Source organism: Vombatus ursinus, unplaced genomic scaffold (genome assembly GCF_900497805.2).
Source record: "Vombatus ursinus unplaced genomic scaffold, bare-nosed wombat genome assembly UNPS02014791.1, whole genome shotgun sequence".
In the NCBI taxonomy this organism is placed as follows: Eukaryota; Metazoa; Chordata; class Mammalia; order Diprotodontia; family Vombatidae; genus Vombatus; species Vombatus ursinus.
The window spans coordinates 49,544,818-49,566,110 of record NW_020954569.1 but is presented as its reverse complement, the minus strand read 5'-3'; the positions used below and the strand labels follow the sequence as shown (position 1 = coordinate 49,566,110).

Here is a 21,293-nt window from a genome sequence, read left to right as displayed (position 1 = left end):
GTGCAAGAATAAATGTCATTCCCATTTCCATGATACTCTAGGCCAATCAGATGATCTCATTCATCATCATCATGATTACCATCATATTCTACATCACCACCATCATCAGAATCATCATCCCCACAGTCACAGTCAGCGCTACTCTCGGGAAGAGTTGAAAGATGCTGGCATAGCCACATTAGCCTGGATGGTGATCATGGGTGATGGCTTACACAATTTCAGTGACGGCCTAGCAATCGGTAAGTACATCTATATACATTTCTTTGGACTACTAATAAATAAATACTAATAAATAAAATACTTCTTTTGTCTGTATGCCATTTATTGGTCATGTTTTCTAAGCAGCTAAGATTTTTAAATTAGTAAATATCTATTTTTAGTACATTTGTGGATGGTTTATAGTATGTACCAGAAGAGAGATCACAGAAATGTGATCGGCGGTGTTTCAAATGATGGCAGTTTTATAGCATTTGAGCAGGACCTGAGTGCTTTAGGAATTCTAATATGTACCAAGTAGCAAATAAGAGAGATTGGTCAAGAAACAAATTGTAAGTGTATAAATGCATTGCAATTTCTTAAAGGCTGCAGGAATTTGGGGAGACTTAAACACATTTTTAAAATTTATTTTTATCAATCATCAGTAATCTGATTTCTTTCCTTCCCGTCCCATCCCTACCCCAATTGAAAACAAAAGAAAAATAAAACCCCTGTTACAAACATGTATAGTTGAGCAAAACAAATTTCTGCATTAGCCACGTCCCCCCAAAAAGTTTCATTCTGCACTCTGAGTCCTTTACCTCTCTATCAGGAAGTGAATAGTAAGTTTCATCATTAGTCCTCTGGAATTGTGGTTGGTTATTACAATGATCAGAGTTAGTAATTCTTTCAGAGTTGTTTGCCTTTACCATATTGTTGTCATATAAAAAATTGTTGTTTAGTTGTGTCCAATTCTCCGTGAACCCATGGACCATAGATAGGACACCAGGCTCTTCTGTCCTCCACTGTCTCTTCCAGTCTGTTCACGTTCATGTTCGTTGTGTCCATGACGTTATCTGTCCATCTCATTATCTGCTGTTCCATTCTCCTTTTGCCTTCAGTTTTTCCCAGCATCAGGGTCTTTTCCAGTAAATCCTGTCTGCTCATTATGTGACCAAAGTATTTAAGCTTCAGCTTCAATATTTGACCTTCCAGTGAATAGTCTGAATTAATTTAAGTGTTGACTGATTTGATCTCCTTGCAGTTCAAGAGACTCTCAAAAGTCTTCTCCAGCACCACAATTTGAAAACATCAATAAGGTGGCACTCAGTTTTCCTTATAGTCCAACTTTCACAGCCATACATTGCTACCGAAAAATCATGGCTTTGATGATATAGACCTTTGTCGGCAAGGTGATGTCTTTGCTTTTTAGCATGCTGTCCAGATAGTCATGCATCTTTTGATTTCATGGCTGCGGTTGCTGTCTGCAGTGATTTTTGAGCCCACGAATATAAAATCTGAAACTGCTTCCATTGTTTTCTCTCCTTATTTGCCTGGAAGTGATGGGACTAGTTGTCAAGATCTTTGTTTTTTTATGTTAAGCTTCAAGTCAGCTTTTACACTCTCCCTTCCACGCTCATCAAGAGACTTCTTAATTCTTCTTCACTTTCTACCATCAGAGCAGAATTATCTGCATTTCTGAGATGGTTGATATTTCCCCTAGCAACCTTAATTCTGGCTTTTGATTCATCCCAGCCTGGAATTACTAATGATGTATTCTGCAATATAAGTTAAATAAGATGAAAATATACAGCTTTGTCATACTCCTTTTTTCCTTCTTAAACCAATCAGTTGTTCTGTGTTCAGTTTAACTATTGCTGCTTAACCCACATACAGGTTCCTCAGCAGACAAGTAAGATGATCTGGTACTCCCATCTATTTGAGAACTTGCCATATTTTGTTGTGGTCCACACAGTCAAAGGCTTTAGTGTAATCAATGAAGCAGAAGTAAATGTTTTTCTGAAACTCCCTTGCTTTTTCCGTGATCCAGCAAAGTTGGCAGTTGGTTTCTAGCTACTCTTTTTTTCGAAAACCATTCTGCTCTTCTGGTAATTCTTTGTTCACATATTGCTGTTGCCTAGGTTGCAGGATCTTAAGCATAACCTTCCTGACCTGTGAAATGAGCAGTTGTTGAGTAATTTGAACATTCCTTGGCATTGCCCTTCTTTGGGATTGGGATGTAAACTGATCATTTCCAATCCAGTCCTGTTGAGTTTTCCAAATTTGCTGGCATCTTGAGTGTAGCACTTTAACAGCATCATCTTTTAGGATTTTAAATAGCTCCACTGGAATTCCATCACTTCCACTAGCCTTATTGTTAGCAGTGCTTCCTAAGGCCCACTTGACTTCATTATCGAGGATGTCTGGCTCTAGATCAATAACCACACCATCATGGTTATCAGTGATGTTAAGATCTTTTTGTATAATTCTTTTGTGTATTCTTGCCACCTCTTCTTAATCTCTTCTGCTTCTGTAAGTCCCTTCCATTTTTGTCTTTTATCATGCCCATTTTTGCATAGACCATTCCCTGGATATCTCTAATTTGTCTTTTCATTTTTGGGGGGGGGGGGTTAAGGCAATGGAGTTAAATGACTTGCCCAGGGTCATACAGCTAGTAAGTGTTATGTGTCTGAGGCCAGATTTGAACTCAGGTCCTCCTGAATCCAGGGCCAGTGCTCTTTCCACTGTGCCACCTAGCTGCCCCCTGAATATCTCTAATTTGAAGAAATCCTTTGTCTTTCCCATTCTATTGTTTTCTATTTCTTTGCATTGCTCATTTAAGAAAACCTTATTTCTCCTTGCTATTCCCTGGAATTCTGCATTCAGTTGGGTGTTTCTTTCCTTTTCTCTTACCTTTTGCTTTCCTTCTTTCCTTACCTTTTTTTAAAAGCATTTTTTTTGCATATTCATTTTAAACTTTTATTTAGTACTTTATTTTTCCCCAGTTACATGTAAAAACAATTTTTAACATTTATTTTTAAAACTTGAGCTCCAAATTCTCTCCCTTCTTCTCTCCCCAAGCCCCTCAGTGAGAGGGCAAGCAATTCTATATAGGTTGTACACGTGTAGTTATGCAAAACATATTCATAATAGTCATGTTGTGAAAGAAAATATAGACAAGAAAAAAACTCAAGAAAAGTAAAGAAGGTTTAAAAAAAGTATGCTTCAATTTGATTTCAGACACCATCAGTTCTTTCTTTGAGGGTGGGTAGTATTTTTCATCGTAAATCTTTGGAGTAGTCTTGGATTGTTGTATTGTTTCCTCAGCTATTTGTAAAGCCTCATCAAACAGCCATTTTGTTCTTGTTATTGTTTGTTTGCTTGTTTGTTTTTTGGCGAGGCCAGTTGGGGTTAAGTGACTTGCCCAGAGTCACACAGCTAGGGAATGTTATGTATCTGAGGCTGAATTTGAATCCGGGTCCTCTTGAATCCAGGTCCGGTGCTCTATCCACTGCGCCACCTACCCACCCCCAAAACAGCTATTTTGCTCTCTTGTTCTTTTTCTTTGGGACTGCCTCTTGTACAATATTGCAAACCTCTGTCCGTAGTTCTTCAGGCACTCCATCTACCAGATCTAATCTCTTAAATCTCTTCGTCACTTCCACTTCCTCTTCATAAGGGATGTTATTTAGATCTTACCTATACAGTCTGATGGTTTTCCCTACTTTCTTCAATTTAAATCTGAATTTTGCAATAAGAAACTCATGATCTGAGCCACAGTCAACTCCAGGTCTTGTTTTAACTGACTATGTAGAGCTTCTCCACCTTTGACTGCAAAGTACATAATCATTCCAATTTCTCTTTTGACCATCTGGTGATGTCCGTGTGTAGAGTCACCTTTTGGGTTGTTGAAAAGGAGTGTTTGCTATGACCAGTGAGTTCTCTTGACAAAACTCTGGTAGTTTCTTCCCTGCTTCATTTTGTACTCCAAGCCTGTTTAACTTGCCTGTTAATCCAGTTATCTTTTGATTGCTTACTATAGCATTCCAATCTTCTGTGATGAATGTGACATCTTTTTTTGGTGTTATTTCTAGAAAATGTTGTAGGTCTTCATAGGACTGATCAACTTTAGTCTCTTTGGCATCAATGGTTGGAGCATAGACTTGTATTGCTGTGATGTTGAAACAGTGTACCTTAGATTCGAACAGATATCATTCGGTCACTTTTGAGATTATATACCTGTGCTGCTTTTCTCACCCTTTTATTGACCATGAGGACTACTCCATTTCTTCTAAGAAGTTCTTGCCCACAGTAATATATGTAATGATTACCTGAATTAAATTCACCTATTTCTGTCTTTTTAAGATCACTGACACCCAAGATGTGAATGTTTAATCTTTCTATGTCCTGTTTGACCACATCCAACTTATCTTCGTTCATAGATCTTACATTCCAGGTTCTTCTGCAATAACGATCTTTACAGCATATTCTTTCCTATCATCACCTGCTGAGCTTCCTTTCAGTTTTGGCCTTAGCCACTTTATTAGTACTAGAGCTACCCATAGTTGTCTACTCTTCCCCAGTAGCATATTGGATACCTTCAGACCTGAGAGGCTTATCTTCAAATGTCATCTCTTTTATCATTTTAATAGTATCTGTGGAGTTTTCTAGATAAAGATACTGGAATGTTTTGCCATTTCCTCCTCCAGTGGATCACCTTTTGTCAAAACTCTCCACAATGACCTGTCCACCTTGGGTAACCCTGTACAGCTGTGCAAGCCCTTCTACCACAACAGTGCAATGATATAAAAAGTTGCCCTGGTTCTGTTTACCTCACTCTGCATCAGTTTACAAGTCTTCTCAGGTTTCTTTGAAACTATTTCCTTCATAATTTCTTATAGCACAGTAGTATTCTATCATATACATACCATAACCTATTCAACCATTCCCCAATTTATGAATATCCCCTCAGATTCCCATTCTTTTTCACCTTAAAGAGAACTAGAAAATATTTTTGTGTGTTCTCAGAATTTGTTTTTCTTAGAACTAATGCTTCCCTTAACCTATTCTTTCACTAATCTCCCCTTCCCCTTCTTTCCCTCTTATTTCTCTGATAAGTGAAATGTATGTCTGTACTCAACTGTGTATATGTGTATTCTCTCCTTTGACCAGTTCACATGAGTAAGGTTCAGATGTCAGCCACTGCCCTTCAGCCCCTTCTTCTTGTTGGTATAGAGTGATAGACTATTCTTTGTGTACTTTGATTTTATGAGATAATTTTCCTGCTTTTTTCCCTAGTGTATTTCTCTTACTTTCCCTTTCCATTTTTTTCTTTAGATCATCAAGGCATAATAGAACTATTCCCAGACCTTCTGTCTAATTAGACTCACTCTGTGAGTCATGATGATGATAGAGTTCATAGGGGACACCTATATCATGTCTATATATTAGATCGCAAACCGTTTATCCTTGTTTAGATCTTTAGAATTGTTTGTGTTTACCTTTTTTAAAAAAAAATTCTTGTGTTTGAACTTTTAAAATTTCTCCATGGCTCTGTTCTTTTCATCTGGAATGCTTGGGGATCCTCTGTTTCATTAAAGGTTTATTTTCTCCCCCCTAGCATTGTACTTTATTTTTCTGGATAGCTCATTCTTGGCTAAAAGTCTGTTCCCTTTGCTTTCTGGAATATAGTTTTCCATGTTCTCCACTCCTCTATAGTGATGGCTGCTAAATTGTATGTGATTCTCACTGTATATCCTTAGTACTTGAATTCTTTCTGGCTTCTTGCAGTGTTTTTTTTTTTTCTTTGATCTTTTGGCTCTGAATTCTGGCTTTAATGTTCCTTGGAGTTTTCATTTTGAAGTATCTTTCAGAAGGTGACATTCTTTCTATTTTCAATTTACCTTCTGATTCTAAGAGATCTGGGCAATTTTCTTTTAAAATTTTGTGAAATATGAGTTATGGGTTTTTGGTTTTGTTTTTTGTTGTTGTTGTTTTGTTTTTGGTTTTGTTTTTTGGTCATGACATTCAAGTAGTGTAATGATTCTTAATTTTTCCTCTCCTTAGTCTGTTTTCCAGGTCAAGTCTCTGGCAGAGATACTTTACATTTTCTTTTCTTTTTGCCAGTTTTTGATCTTATTTTAGTATTTCCTGTTTGATGGAGTCATCAGTTTCTATTTAGTTCATTCTAATTTTCAGGGAGTTTTTTTCTTGGGCAAGATTTTGTGCCTGTTGTGCCAAGCTGTTAATTCCCTTTCCAATTCTTCCTTCCATAGCTCTCATTTCTTTTCCAACTTTTTTCTCAAGTGCTCTCATTTCACTCTTATAAAAACATTTTAAAGTCTTTTTTAATTCCAGCTTCATCTTTTCCAGGAATTCTAGGTGAATTTGTGCCCAAACTATGTTGTTACCTATGGTTTTGCTTATAGATGTTTTGGAGTCATTCTTTTTAGGTTTGTGTCATGGGCATCCCTGTCATCATAATAGCTTTTTATGGAGGAATTCTTTTTTTGCATGTTCTGTCTTCCAGCCTATTTTTTTATTTCAGATTATGTGTTATGAACTGACTCTATGATGTTTAATATCGAGTTTATAACAAAACTCTTTAATGCTAAAAGTGTGTTGAGAGGAGGTAGAGACAAGATAGCAGAAGAGCAGGAAGAAGTACGGTAACCTCAAAATGTCCCCAGACATACCTAGAAATTGCACCAGACTTAATCCCGATGGGGGAAATCCAAGAAAGTCACTGGGCTGTTCCTGTTGTTACTTTCCTGGAGTAATGAGTGTTATGTTATTCTAGGATCTAACTGAGTCTGTTAGCTATTAGTGCTCCCAAAGTGGTCTGATCCAGGGCAGAGTCTGATGCTGCCCCTTTGGTCTGAGCTCTGTAAGTTCCTGACATGAGTTAGGGTGTGAGCAGCAGAAGACTGTTGCTGAACTCCACCACTCTCCAGCTGGAAAGTTCTGATTAAGAGTAAGAATGGCAGGCTTCCCTTTAGTCTGGGATTCCTGCTCTGGCTATTCCTCTATGGGCTTGAGCCTGAACTGGAAGCTAGAACTAAGACCCCACTGTGCTTTTGGGATCTGAACTTCACTACTGCTGCTTCTAAAGTATCCATATAACCTGTCTATCTCCTTATGCTGACCTGGAAAAAAGACTTACTGTGACTTTCTTGAATTCCCCCATCAGGATTCAGTCTGGTGCAATTTCTAAATATGTTAGGAGGGGTTTTGAGGGGAGCTCACCATGTTTTTTCCTGCTATTCTACTATCTTGACTCAATTTCCCCTACACCCACTTTTAGCATTTTTTTTGAACAGTTTTGTTATAAACTTGATTGTAAAAAAATCAATAAAATCAATTACATTTACTTTACTATTTAAATTTAAGTAAAGGAATTTTAATGCATTAAATACCTTTTCAAGCACCCCTTCAGTTTTCATCAGGAATCTTTGTCCATTTGTTCCCATTTACTTTTCTTCATACATGGTTCCTCTTATAACATTCGTATACTCTGCTATTATGATTCTTTTTTCACTTTGTGTGTCTGTTTCTCTACATCTCTGCCTGTATTGTTTTGAATTATATTTGTCAATTAGGTTACCAGTTTGCTTCTGATTATTGAGCCAAGTATTTTTCAAATAATTATTAACTACTTACTTCTTCTTTGGAAAATTGTCAACATTCATTTAAAATTTTTTTTCTAGTTTATATTTTAACTTTTGCTTGTATCAAGTCATTGGAAGTATGCACTAGGACAAGAATAAGTTTTTCAAATTTTGAAACATGACTTTACCATCTTGATTATGATTACACCTACTCGTTAGGAAATGCTTAACCTTAGTGAATGGAATAGAAACTAGTGGAGAGTAACTTTCTGCCTTAAAGATTTAAAGTTGTTTTTAAAAAAAGTGTCATTTTCCTTTTGGGGTTTGGTTGAAAGTTTTATTTTTTTAGATCAGAATTAACATAAACCCTTGAGTGACAAAAAAAATTACTTAAGTTATTAGTAAGATTCATAATTTCTGATGCTTTATTTTTCCTTTTCACAGGGGCAGCTTTTACAGAAGGATTATCAAGTGGTTTAAGTACTTCTGTTGCTGTCTTTTGTCATGAATTACCTCATGAGTTAGGTAAGAAACATTTTTAATATGCATTTTTAGCATATTTATGTGGACTATTCTTTTACTACTACACTATTAGAATTTTTTGGATCATTTGTTTCTCTAAATCTAGTCGTCAGGTGTAATGACTTTAGAAAGGAGTAAAGAGGTGTCTTCTTTAGAGTACCAAGTAATGATTCACTTATGTTTGCACCAGTGAATTCTCAAAAGACAGTGGTTTGTCTGCCTATACAGTTTTTTCATTTGATCTTCTTTACCAGTCATGAGCATCTAAACAAATGCAGTCCTACTCAAATGATTGTGCAACCTTGTTGTTTGGGAAAGTTCCTGCCATCAGTACAGATCACAATCTTTGCCTGCCCATCCTGTGGAACTTAACCATATTCTCTCATAAGTTCACCCAACTCTTGCTGGAGGATTAGTTTGATTTCACCCGATGTCTCAAGGATACCAGTCAAGCACTTTGGATGTCCACCTATTATCAATCACCTGTATTATGTGACTAATCCATCTTCTCTTCTTATTTGTATCTATTTATTTTAAATTAAATTTACCAACTTTTATTTTTTTCCCTTTCTCAATTTAATTTGTTACTTAATCTAGTCCAAACAGGCCCTCTTCCCAGCTTGTCTGTTATTTTCATTATCTCATTTTAAAAAATAAAATTTTATTGATATCTTTTAGTTTATATATCTCCTACATTACCTATATCATTTACCTCATCCTCTCCCAGAGAGCCAGCCAACCATAATAAAGAATAAGAGAAAGAAAGAAAAATAAAGAATAAGAGGGGAAAAAAGTTTGAGCAAAACTAACAATTACCAAAGACATCTGACATTTTATGTAGTGTTATATACACATGGTCGTGCCCCTCTGCAAAGAAGTAGGGAAAGCTGTTTTCTGATAATTTTTCTTTGGGGTCAGACTTTGTCGTTAATGATTTCAAAGCATTCAGTTTTGATTGTTTTGTTGTTTCTCTTAGCATTTGTAGTACATTGTTGTAGTCATTGAATATATTGTTTTCTTGATTCTTCTGCTTACTTCACTTTGTATCACTCAATATAAGCTTTTCCATGCATTTGTATTTTATCATAGTTACCATTTCTTATAGCACAGTAATATTCTATCATATTCGTGTGTCATAGTTTGTTTATATATCTCCTAATCAATAAAGCAGCCACTTTGATTTCAATTCTTTGCTGCCACAGAAAGTGTTGCTATAAATATTTTGATGTAAAATAGGACCTTTCTGTAATTAACTTCCTTAAGGTATATGTATAAGTGATGGAATCTCTAGTCAAAGGAAAGTCACTTTATTTGAATAATTCCAGATAGGTTTCTACAATAGTTATATCAAATCATATTCTCCACCAACAATGTATCAATGATCTTGTCTTTCCACAATCCTTCCAAAATTGACTATTATCTTTTGTCATCATTGTCAATTTGCTAGGTATGAGGGGAAACCTCAGTTGTTATTCTGTTTTGCATTTCTGTTATTATTAGTGATTTGAAATACTCTTTCCTATGATTAAGAATTTATAATTCTTTTGAGAACTGTTTTTTCATATATTTTGACCACTTACCTATTTGGTCTTATATAGACAATGTGACTATACATATATCTTAGATGATGGAAATATGTATCTTGGATATCAGACTCTTATTGGTGATATTTGATACAAAATTTTTTGTTTGTTTTATACACAGGCAACCACTTTCCTTTTTATTCCAGTTGCATTAATTTTGTTCATGCAAAAGTTTTTCAGTTTTCATGAAGTCAAAATAATCTGTTTTATCTTTTGTAAATCACATTTAGTTCCCTGTTTGGTTAAGTATTCATCCCCTCAAAATAATACTTTCAGACTTCAAAGCATATTATAAAGCAACAGTCATCAATCAATAGAATAGACTATTTAGACTAGATTAAGTAACAAATTAAATTGAGAAAGGGAAAAAGATAAAAGTTGGTAAATTTAATTTAAAATAAATAGATACAAATAACAAGAACAGAAGGGAGAATCAGAAATAATAAAACCAAATAACCCATTTTTCAATAAACCTGAAAACATAAATTACTTAGGAAAAAACTCCCTATTGGTTAAGAACTGGGAAAACTGTAAAGCAATCCAGAGGTTCACTGCTAGACATATAGCCCAGGGAGGTCATTGATAAAAAGAAAGGCCCTATATACACCAAAATATTAATTAGTAGCACTCTTTGAGGTAGCAAAGAATTGGGAACAAAGTAGATGCCCAAGGAAATGTCTGAACAAATTGTGGTACATTAATGTAGTCAAATATTAGTGTGCTATAAAAAATTATGAATATGGAAAAAAAATTAAATAGCCAACGTGAACTGATGAAAAATTAAGTAGAGCCAAGAAAAGATTGTGTGCAATAAATATAACAGTGTAAATAGAACGACCATAAAACAAAAACAAAAAAAAAAGAATTTTGCAAAATTGCAAAGAACAAACAAGGCCCTAAAAAATAAAAAGGAAAAAGACACCTCATCCCAACCTTGGCAGAGGTGGGAGGTCTACAGGTGTGAAACATTGTACGTATTTGCAGATTTTTTTTTTTATGTTCATTTATTTTACTGATTTCTTTTACTTTTTAAAAAAGTTATTTGTTCTATGTGGTAGCTCTCTAGGAAGTGAGAGGGAAGTGGTATAGGAGGGGAAATATAAGTAAAAATAAAAGAGATCAATAAAAATTTATTTAGAAAATTCACCCCCAGTCATTATTGTGTAACGTATATAATCTTTATGGTATAATCTTTAATATTCATGTCACAAATGCATTCTGAGTTTACTGTGGTATAAGGTATAAGTCATTTGTCTAAACTTAATTTCTGCCTGAATGCTTTCTATGACTAAGGTCTAGAAGTGCTATATGCCACTTTTATTAAGGTTAGAAACTTAATCTCTCTCTCTTCCTTTCCCTTTTGTATTGGAAAACACTACATGATGCAGCTGCTTTCTTTGAAGTACTTTATTCCTGACATTGCTGGACATTCCCTTATGTTATTGCAGCAGCCTCTTAGAAAGCCTCTCTGACTATTCTCTTTTCCCTAGTCTCCAAATATTGCTTTTACTATGTCACTTTTATGTTCAAAGTGTATTAAAAGGGCTCTCTATATATTGCCTATTCAAACACCTTTGCCTGATTTTTGAAGGCTTCATCATCACTCTCACTTTACCTGTTGAATCTAATTTCCCACTTCTCCCCCAAACACATCTTGACTCCATCAAATTCTTTCTCATATTCATGTCTGTTGTTTAAAGTATGTTGTATTTTCTATAGTTTGAAGCATTATTGTAAGTGCTAGATAAATATTTGATTGGAGGTTCCAGTCTTGCCTCTGAGGCTTAAATACCTGGATAATCATCAGCAAGTTAGTTAATTTCTTTGAGTCTCAATTTCTTTATCTATAAAATATGAATAATGTTAGTTGGCATACCTGCCTTCGAGGGCTATTTTGAGACTTAAATGTGAATATTTCTCAATGCTTTGCAAATGTAAGAGGATTAAATAAATGTCCTTGACTTGATTGATTTGCTAGGAGGATGGCAGACAAACCCAAGCAAATATTCATCAATGAATGAACACAATCACTTCAGTGTTCTTTTTTTAATAAATTACACAGTTGCAAAAAAAATCATTTGATGAATCTTAATGGAATGAAAAATTTTGCTTTTTAAATTAAAGATTTTTTAATCCTAAAATTATAAAAGCCTTGTCCTTTTGTAAAAGCTATAATTTTGTCTAATTTATTTTTGTCTGAATACCTTAGTTTTGTTAGAATGTAGTGAACTTAGTAGTTTATTTCTTGTTTAAATCTGAGACTGCCTTTTTGTGCGCGCATCTTCATACAGTTAGCTTCATTGTTTCTGTTAACAATAATGAAGGAAACCTATAATGACTTTTTTTGTTTCTCTTTCATATAGGTGATTTTGCGGTTCTGTTAAAAGCTGGCATGACTGTTAAACAAGCTGTTCTTTATAATGCCCTGTCAGCCATGCTGGCTTATCTTGGAATGGCAACAGGAATTTTTATTGGTCATTATGCTGAAAATGTTTCTATGTGGATATTTGCACTTACTGCTGGCTTGTTCATGTATGTCGCTTTGGTCGATATGGTAAGTTTTTATGCAATTAAATCACATTCTCTGATCATAATACTCAAATACTAAAAATAATCAGCAAGAGATTAGTTTTGAAAAAGATTTTATACAGAATGTAGTAGTGATAAAACTTGTGAGGTTTGTCCTGAGGAACACATGGAGCATCTGCTTTTCTGCAGACTGTTGATGTCTGGTGCCAGCCATCTCCTTTCTAACACATGTGACAGTGTTAACAATCCCATCTTCTTTTTCAGGCTTTGGCAACCCACACAACTGGTTTAAGCTGAGTAGAATATCAAGAGAGTCAGTCACCTATTAGTAATTTGTAATTATTTGGAGAAGACATAGGACAATTAAATCAATACTTGAAGTAGTAGCAAATAGAAAACTTGGCTGTATTGGTAACAAGCTGTCTTTGCTTCAGAATATTTAAAGAGCATTGCTAATTAATAAATGAACAAAGAAAGAACAAAAACCATATAATAATTGCTGGGAATATTTAAGTTCAATGTGAAGCTTCCATTTCCCAAATCTTACTTAGTCCTAGCTAAAGAGGAAAGAGAGAAGGGAGGAAAGAAGTTTCTGATTAGTCTGAAAATGTCAGCACCCTAGCCAGTGGCAATGTAGGAAACAGTGGCATGCCAAAAGTATCCTTAATCTTGATCTTCAAAGGAAAGAGTATTTTCCTTAAGGTTACAAATACCATCCCTTTGATACAGAAAGGAATCATTTTGTTTCTGGGGTCTTAAAACCACCTTGGCAGTTCCCACAGTGTAAAACTTTTTTTAAAGATGTATACAAAGAAATTGAGACAACAAAATAACTAAGCACATTAAAATTGTATTATGCTATTTGAAATCTTGGGCAGCTTGGTGGTACAGTGTATAGAGTGCTGGGATTGGAGTGAGGAAGACCTGAGTTGAAATCAGGCCTCATACACTTAATAGCTGTGTGATCCTGGGCAAGTTACTTAACCCTGTTTGCCTCAGTTTCCTTATCTGGAAAATGAGTTGGAGAAGGAAATAGCAAACCACTCCAGGCTCTTTGCCAAGAAAATCCCAAATGTAGTGATGAGGAGTCAGACACAAATGAAAAACAACTAAACCAACACAACAAAATTTGAGATGTGAGAAGGCAAGGGGTTACTGACAACAGCACTACAGTATTGTACTGAGCTGTGCAGAGCTATGATCTTAATTTCTACCTTTTTTAATATAGTCAACTAAAAGAGAAGATTTTTCAAAAATATCCTTGAGGAAACTTAGAGCCATGGTTTTGTGTGTGTGTGTTTTGTTTTGTTTTTTTTTAGAAACTGAATCTATTTCTCATTAGACTCAGAAGTAACCTCAGCAGATATCCAGTCCAATCTCTACCCAAAGCATAATCCTTCTTATGATGTTATATCAAGGAGTCATCCAGCTTTTGCTTAAAGATTTTCAGTGACAATTTACTCTTCATAAGGCAATCTGTTCCTCTTTTGTACGGCTCTAATTGTTAGAAAAATTTTCCCTTATGTTGAGCTAAAATCTCCTTCCATATTATTTCTACCCCATTTGACTCTCAGGGTCTCAATAGAACAATACTAATCTCTTACAGATGGTAGTCCTTTAGATATTTGAAGGATTCTCTCCTGTTCCCCTAAATTTTCCACACTGAAGTTAAACTTCATTTGTTTCTTTGTTTCCTATTGTTGACTTTATCTGAACACATTCTCATTTAATGTTCCTCTGAAAATATGGCACCGAAACTGTTCACAGCATTTCTGGGTGTGATTTGACTAGGGCAAGGTTCAATGAGTGATGTTCTTTCCTCACTTTATTACTGTACTTTTATTAGTGCAGCCCGAGTCCACATTAGCATTTTTATTTTTGGCTCCTGCCTAATACTAATGATTCATATTGAATTTGTAGTCTACTAGAATCTAAGTCTTCTTTTACATGACTCATTCTAGCCATGTCTCTAATGGATCCTATACTTAGGCAATTGATTTTTTTAAACCCAAGTCCAAGATTTTACCTTTTTTCTTATTTAATTGCATTAACTTCAACCCACGCTTTCATTCAGATCTTTTGATAACCCAGTTCTTTTATACAGTGGGATTATAAAATTGCCCGAAGTAATAAGAAATTTTAAAGGTCGTGCTTATGGAAAAACTTGCTACTTTCTTGAGCTGCCATTACATCAGCACTTGTAACTTCTCAAGCATCCTGCTTTTAAACAGGATAAACCTTTCTTAAAATCCATGAATCAGCTCTTTCACTGAATCCCTGAATTTCTTATCTTTTGATCCCTTAGATTGCCCTTGAAATCCTAAAGTTTGAAGGATCATAGTAGGGTCATAGATTTGGAGGTGGAGGATACTTGAGAGATCATCACGTTCCACCCTCTTGTTTTACAGTTGAGGACATGGAGGCCTAGAAATCTCAAGTGACATGACCTCTGTCCCACATCTGCTAAGCATCTAAGGCAGATTTTGTCCCAAGGTCTTACTGACTTTCCAAGTCCAACCATTTAATTATAACACCAGGTCATCTGGTCCAGCCCTCACCCAAGTTATTAATTCTCTCTAGAGTATTAGTGAGTTACCCTGTACTCCTTCAAAGATAAAGCAGCCCCTGCCTTTTTTGGCCAGATATCTAATAAAACAGTGTATTCGTTGATATTTAGATAGTGCTTTACAGAGTACATTATGTGCATTCTCATTTGATACACTCAGTATAACCCTGTAAGGAGTCAGGTTAGGGTTTTAGAATTTTAGAATTAGAAAAGAAAGGACCTTCAGATTAATTTAATCCAGCCTTCTCTTTTCTGGAGAAGTGAAAATAACTGCCTATAGTCATGCAATTATTTAGATCAAGCATTAGAACCTGGATGTTCTGACTCTAGTGGAACACATGAGATAATAATTGTAAAGCACTTAGCACACTACCTGGCACGTAGTAAGTTAAGTTCAGTGTAAATGTTATTATTGTTAAATTATTATCACTATCGTTGTTTTTAAGCATTCTGCTCAATATAGTACACTGCCTCCTGTGTTGCTCTTTCTTATATTAAATCAATATAGATTTCCTTTGAAATTCTTCACATAGTTACCAGTTCTGTCCTCTGGGGCCACATAAAACAAGTCTGATCTCCTAAAAGACAGCATTTGAAGATGATGTCATATGTCTTCTCCCCTAACCCAAGTAATGTCTTCTCTTGACTAAACATGCCTAGTTGTTTACACACCATTCAAGTCACCCATCTCTGGACTCAATGTCTTTTGTGAAATGTCACCCAGAATTGAGTAATAATGCTCTAGCACAGATCTGACCAGCATAGAGTTTGGTGGAGCCTTTGATTTGGAGATTGTACTTCTATGAATTCAATTGTACAATCCTTAGTTTGACCTTAAATCTATAGAATCAAGTCTTTCCATTCTATTTATACTTACTAACTTTTCATTTTAAGCATCAATCTTATTTTATGTAGTATTATTTCTATAAGCCAAACAAGAAAATTTTCATGACCTCACTACATACAAATAATATTTTTCATAATTTTATTAAAATTGCAGGAAACCTTAGAAATAACCAAGTTCAATATGTTTATTTTAACAGATGAGTAAGCTGAGGCCAGGGAAACTTCCCAAGTTAAAACTAGTAGTAGTAGAGCCAGGAAGTACACTAAAATTAATTTATACTTTAAGTATTAGAGAATCAGACTAATACATATGTTATAGGTTAATTTTTTTAATTAGGCTTTTTACTATATGTTGCTTAGGGAGAGAATCAAATCTGTGCAATGAATTATGTTTAAATGAGATGCTACAGTTTTATAGGACATAGAGCTCTGCTTCAAGCTTTTATAAAAATCACTGATGAAATAATTTTGTGTTGTTGTTATTTAAATTAGTATACTCTATGCTGAATTGTTTAAAATTGATATCTGTTGGGCTGGAAATTTTAGCAATGTAATGATTTTTTCTTTTTTTTTGTTTTAGGTTCCTGAGATGCTACACAATGATGCTAGTGACCATGGATGTAGTCGCTGGGGATATTTTCTGTTACAGAATGCTGGGATACTACTGGGTTTTGGTATTATGTTACTTATTTCTGTGTTTGAACATAAAATTGTATTCAGTATAAATTTTTAAGTTGGATCATTAATGTTAGAATAAATCTTTTCTACTTATTTGTTGCTCTATTTCAGATATAGGTCATAGGGGAGCTGGGTTTTGTTGTTTTTTGTTTTGTTTTTTATGTGCTTCATAGAGTTTATACTTAGTAGTACTTGAAATTTTATATTAAGTATTGCTGTTGGTTATGACTGTAAAATTAGCTACTGAAGTAACAAAAGGTACGTTTAATGATGTTTAAGTTATTCTGTTCTGGAAATATAGCTGTGATGTTAAGGTTCACCAGTATTTACAGCTTTACTGTGTGGACAAGTGATGTGGTATGGCATGGCATGTTCTATATATAGTTCAGTTTAAAAAAAAACAAAACTTTTTTCTCTGATTCCTTCAGAAATTACTTTCTAACATAGTTTTGCTCATACCAGATTTTAAACCTCTGAAGTTCTTCTGTAATCAGGGGTAGTGGAGTCCTCAGTATCCTAAGATATGCTATCTGTGGGAAATGGAAGATCTATATACTTGAAATCAAGATGAGAAGGTGTAGAGTTTGAGTTTGAGAAAGAAAGGGACCTGTGAAGCAAGAATGGTTGACAAAAAGTCACTCACTATTTAGCAGGTGAGGAAAGAAAAGAATGTGAAGGCTTTGAAGTTGAGTGAAAGTTTAATGGGTACACTGCAGGAAAAAAAAAACATTTTGGGCATTGCTGTTTTAATATTCATACTATACTCAGGTATATACCTAGCCTTCTTTTTGTAATAACAAAAAATATGAATAGCTTGAATGAGATCATCATAACATCAGGCAATGTAATGGTTGACTGGAAAATCTGAAGTCCTAAACCATAGTGTGATGGGATATGAAGTTTAAACAGGAAACTCTTACTTCTCCAGAATAGTTAGGAAATGGGATGTTCTTACTACTTGTGACTTGCCCTACATGGCTATACCTACACTGCTAATTTTCAAAGGATTAGAATACAATTACTTGTAATCACAACTGCAAGTACTAAATCCAGGAAACTATTAAGCACAATTTGATCTTTCTTTGCTAATTAAGAAAGCACTTCATGATCTTGAAAAGCCTCAGGGTCAACATTTTGGACATTACTTGTTATTTTATGGTACTTTAGTTGTGACCCTGTGGCATGTCCTGAGAAGTTTGTTTGTTCTTTAAATAAATCTTTTGTATTGGTTTCCTGTTGTTTGTATAATTTTCATAAAATGAGAGTGAAAAATGTGTAAAGGCATAGATTCTGAGACACTGTATTCTGGCTGCCTTTTCTGCAAACTCACATTAACGACTGAGAGCCCTTTGCCCAATTTTGGCTTCTTTATCAGCAACACTGTAGGTTCTACTTTAATTACCTTTTAAATTCAACCTATTCTACTGAATTTTCATTAAATTTTTTTATCTGGATTTAAAGAGGGTTTATCCTTCACCACTTAAAGAATTTGTGCTATTATATTTAGGACAGGGGTTCTTTACCTTTTGTATGACATAAACCACTTCATAGGGGTTAGTGTCATATATGTGGTCAAGGTAGCAACTCACATGAGGTCCCTTTCAGTTGCAGATATAGGATCCTCTAATCTTATGTTCCTAATAGGTTGAGTAAAATAGTAGAATACAAAACAAATTGCAAAAATCATCAGCATTTCTGTAAAGCATTAACAAAAGCTGGAAGAAAATGATAACTACACAATGCACAAAACATCTGGGAGTTGATCTACCAAGACATACCTAGGATTTACACAAAATGCAACTATAAAGAAATAAAGACATATAATTTAGAGGAAAGTTCATTGTTCATGGTTAGGACATGTCAAGATAACAAAAATAATCTTTAAAAAATCAGACCTACAGTTTCACTGGTATAGGGAACCCAGGTGAAGAAACCTCTTTTACCATTGCAGAGCAGGAACTGCTCTGCAACTTATAATCTTAGAGTTAACTGGAGCACAGAGTGCCCCATGGGACTTGGCCATGGTCACACAGCTAGGACTTGAACCTTGTTCTTTCTGCCTTCAAAGTCAGCTCTCCATTCACTGCGCCATGCTACCTCTAATAAAAATAACTATACTACCTAAATTCACTTATAGATGTACTATACCAATAAAAATGCCAAGGAGTTGCTTTACAGAACACTTCAAAATAGTAAATTCATTTGGAGGAATATAAGCTCTACAATTTCAAGAGAAATAATGAAATAAACTAGTAATGAAGGGAATATGAGGCACAGAACTATCTCAGACTATTATAAATAGGAGTTACCAAAACTGTTTGGTGTGGCTTTAATGATAGGAAAGTAGGTCAGTGGAGCAGACAAGATAAGCAAGACCTAGAAGAAATTGAACATAGAAATCTATTGTTTAGTAAAGCCAAGAATAAAAACTACTGGGGAAATTGTAGGAAAATGGCAGAGTAAGGCAGCAAACTACCTGGCTCTCCCAAATTCCCCCACAAATAACTTAAAATAATGTTTCAGAGTAAATTTTAGAGCGGCAGAAATAATTCAAAGTTAGGGTAAAGCAGTCATCCAACCTAAGACAACTAGGGAGGATATTAGGAAAGATCTGACCTTCGGGTTGGTGGTCTGGCCTGATTGGACAGCTGATTGGAGGAAGATTACGGGGACCCCTCGATGGTACTAGACCAGGACCCAGGTGTGCTGATCATACAGGGTCCTAGGCTGTGGCTGTGGGCCAGGGGCCCTGCTGGTTGTGGTCATTGCAGGAAAGCCAAGTCCCTGGTTTCCATTCAAGGGCAGAGATGCAAGCTGATGCTTGCAAATGCCTGAGAAACCAGAGGAAACAGGAGCGTTTTTCTGTGGCAACAATGCTGAGGGATCTGGTGGTGGCTCAGTGTGGTAGAGAGGAATACTTGAAGTCACATACAAACCAAGACGTGAGCCAGAGGAGCAGTGATCACACCTGGTTTTGGATTATAAAGCATCCTAAGAAACAAGAGGTCGAAGGCCCCCCGATAGAGCTCAAAAAACAACAGCAGGAAAACCTGAAGCTTGACACCACATCTTGGGAGCGCAGAGTCTGATTCTAACATAAAGTTACCAGCCAAAAAATAGGCCATTTAGAAAAAAAATAGAAAGCAGAGAAAGAACCCTATCATAGTTAGCTGTTTTGGTGATGGAGATCAGAGTTCAAACTCAGAAAAAGACAAAATAGTTTTTTGTAAAGCTTTAAAGTAAAATGTAAAATGGTCATGAGCCCAGAAAAAGTTCTTGGAAGAGCTTTAAAAAGGACTTCAAAAGTCAAATAAGAAAGGTTGAGGGAAAATTGGGAAAATAAGAGTAATGCAATAAAATTATGAAAAAAAAAGTCAACCAATTGGAAAGAGATACAAAAACTTACTGAAGAAAATAATGCCTTAAAATTTGAATTGGATAAGGGGAAGCTAATGATTTCATAAGACATAAAAAAATAAAATAAAGAGAATTTTTAAAAATCCACCAATTATCACCTGAAAGTGATCCCAAAATGAAAACTCAAGAAGAGCATTATAGCTAAGTTTCAAAGCTCCCACATCAAGAAGAAAGTATTACAAGCAATTAGGGAGAAAATGTTAATATAATATTTCAAAGAGCAAAGGAGGTGGCAAAAATACTGGCATGGTTTACCATTTCCTTGTCCAGCTCATTTGACAGATGAGGAAACATGTAAACAAGATTAAGTGAATTGCCCTGGATCACAAAGCTAGTAAGTGTCTAAGGCCAGATTTGAACGAAGAGGAAATCTTCCTGACTCCAGGCTCAGCACTCTATTCAGCGCACCACCTAGCTGCCCAACATATATTTAACCTAAGTCTTTTTAACTTACAGAAAAATAAAATGAGGGAGGAATTCGAATTCTTAGAAGGGTGTATGGATTAAGAAATAGGAGGGTAATGGGATAAGATAAGGGAGGGACTTTTAGAAGGGTGTGTGGATTAGGGAAGCAGTAATCAGAAGTCAATTAGACTTCTAAGGAGGAATAGGGTAAAAATAGAAGGATAAACAGTGGGGAAAAATAGGATGGAGGGAAATACACAAGTAATCATAACTTTGAATGTCAATGGAATGAACTCACCCATAAAATGGAAACTGATAGCAGAATAGACCAAAAACTAAGACCCAACAATATGTTATTTATAAGAAATACATTTAAAAATTAAAGACACCCAGAGTAAAAATAAAAGTCTGGAATAGAATTTACTATGCTTCAGCTTATGTTAAAAAAAAAAAAAAAAAGGAAGGGGTAGGAATCATAATCTCAGACCAAGTTAAAGCTAAAAGAGATTTAGTTAAAAGAGATAAGAAGGAAAACTATTATATTAAAAAGTACCATAGGTAATGAACTAATGTCAATACTAAACATATATTCACCAAATGCTATAGCATTCAGATTTTTAAAGGAAAGGGTAAATGAATTATAGGTGGAAATAGCAAAGCTATAGTGGGAGGATTTCAACCTTCCCCTCACAGAACTAGACAAATCTAATGAAAAAGAATCAAGGAGATTAGTAGGATCTTAGCTAGATTAATACAATCTTAGATATGATAGGCATTTGGAGAGAATTGAATGGAACAGAAAGGAATATACCTTTTTCTCACCTTTACAAAAATTGATTATAAATTAGGTCATAAAAACTTTATAGTTAAATGCAGAAAATCAGAGATATTAAATGCATTCATTTCAGATCATAATTCAATAAAAATTACATTTAATAAAGGACCATGGAAACACAGATTTTAAATTAATAAGCATATTAGGAGAGCATGGAATGGTTTACCTATCAGATCTATGGAAAAAGGAAGAATTTATGACCAAACAAAAGTAGAGAACATTACAAAATGCAAAATTGATCATTTTGATTACATTCAATTAAAAAGGGTTTACACATACAAAACCAATGCAACCAAGGATTAGAAGGAAACCAGAAAGATAGGAAACAA

The 21,293-nt window shown here is 35.0% G+C and overlaps 1 protein-coding gene across 1 annotated transcript in view; it reads left to right on the top strand.

Annotated features, from left to right (window-relative positions):
* SLC39A6 (solute carrier family 39 member 6) overlaps window positions 1–17,538 on the top strand; it is a 38,741-nt gene extending 21,203 nt beyond the window's left edge. Inside the window, exons 8-11 of the mRNA XM_027868785.1 lie at window positions 8–239; window positions 8,028–8,108; window positions 12,052–12,242; window positions 16,210–17,538. Of these exons, the coding sequence (XP_027724586.1) occupies window positions 8–239; window positions 8,028–8,108; window positions 12,052–12,242; window positions 16,210–16,362 (657 nt within the window). The 3' untranslated portion in view covers window positions 16,363–17,538. The remainder of the gene's footprint in view (window positions 1–7; window positions 240–8,027; window positions 8,109–12,051; window positions 12,243–16,209) is intronic.
* Window positions 17,539–21,293: the final 3,755 nt, after the last annotated feature.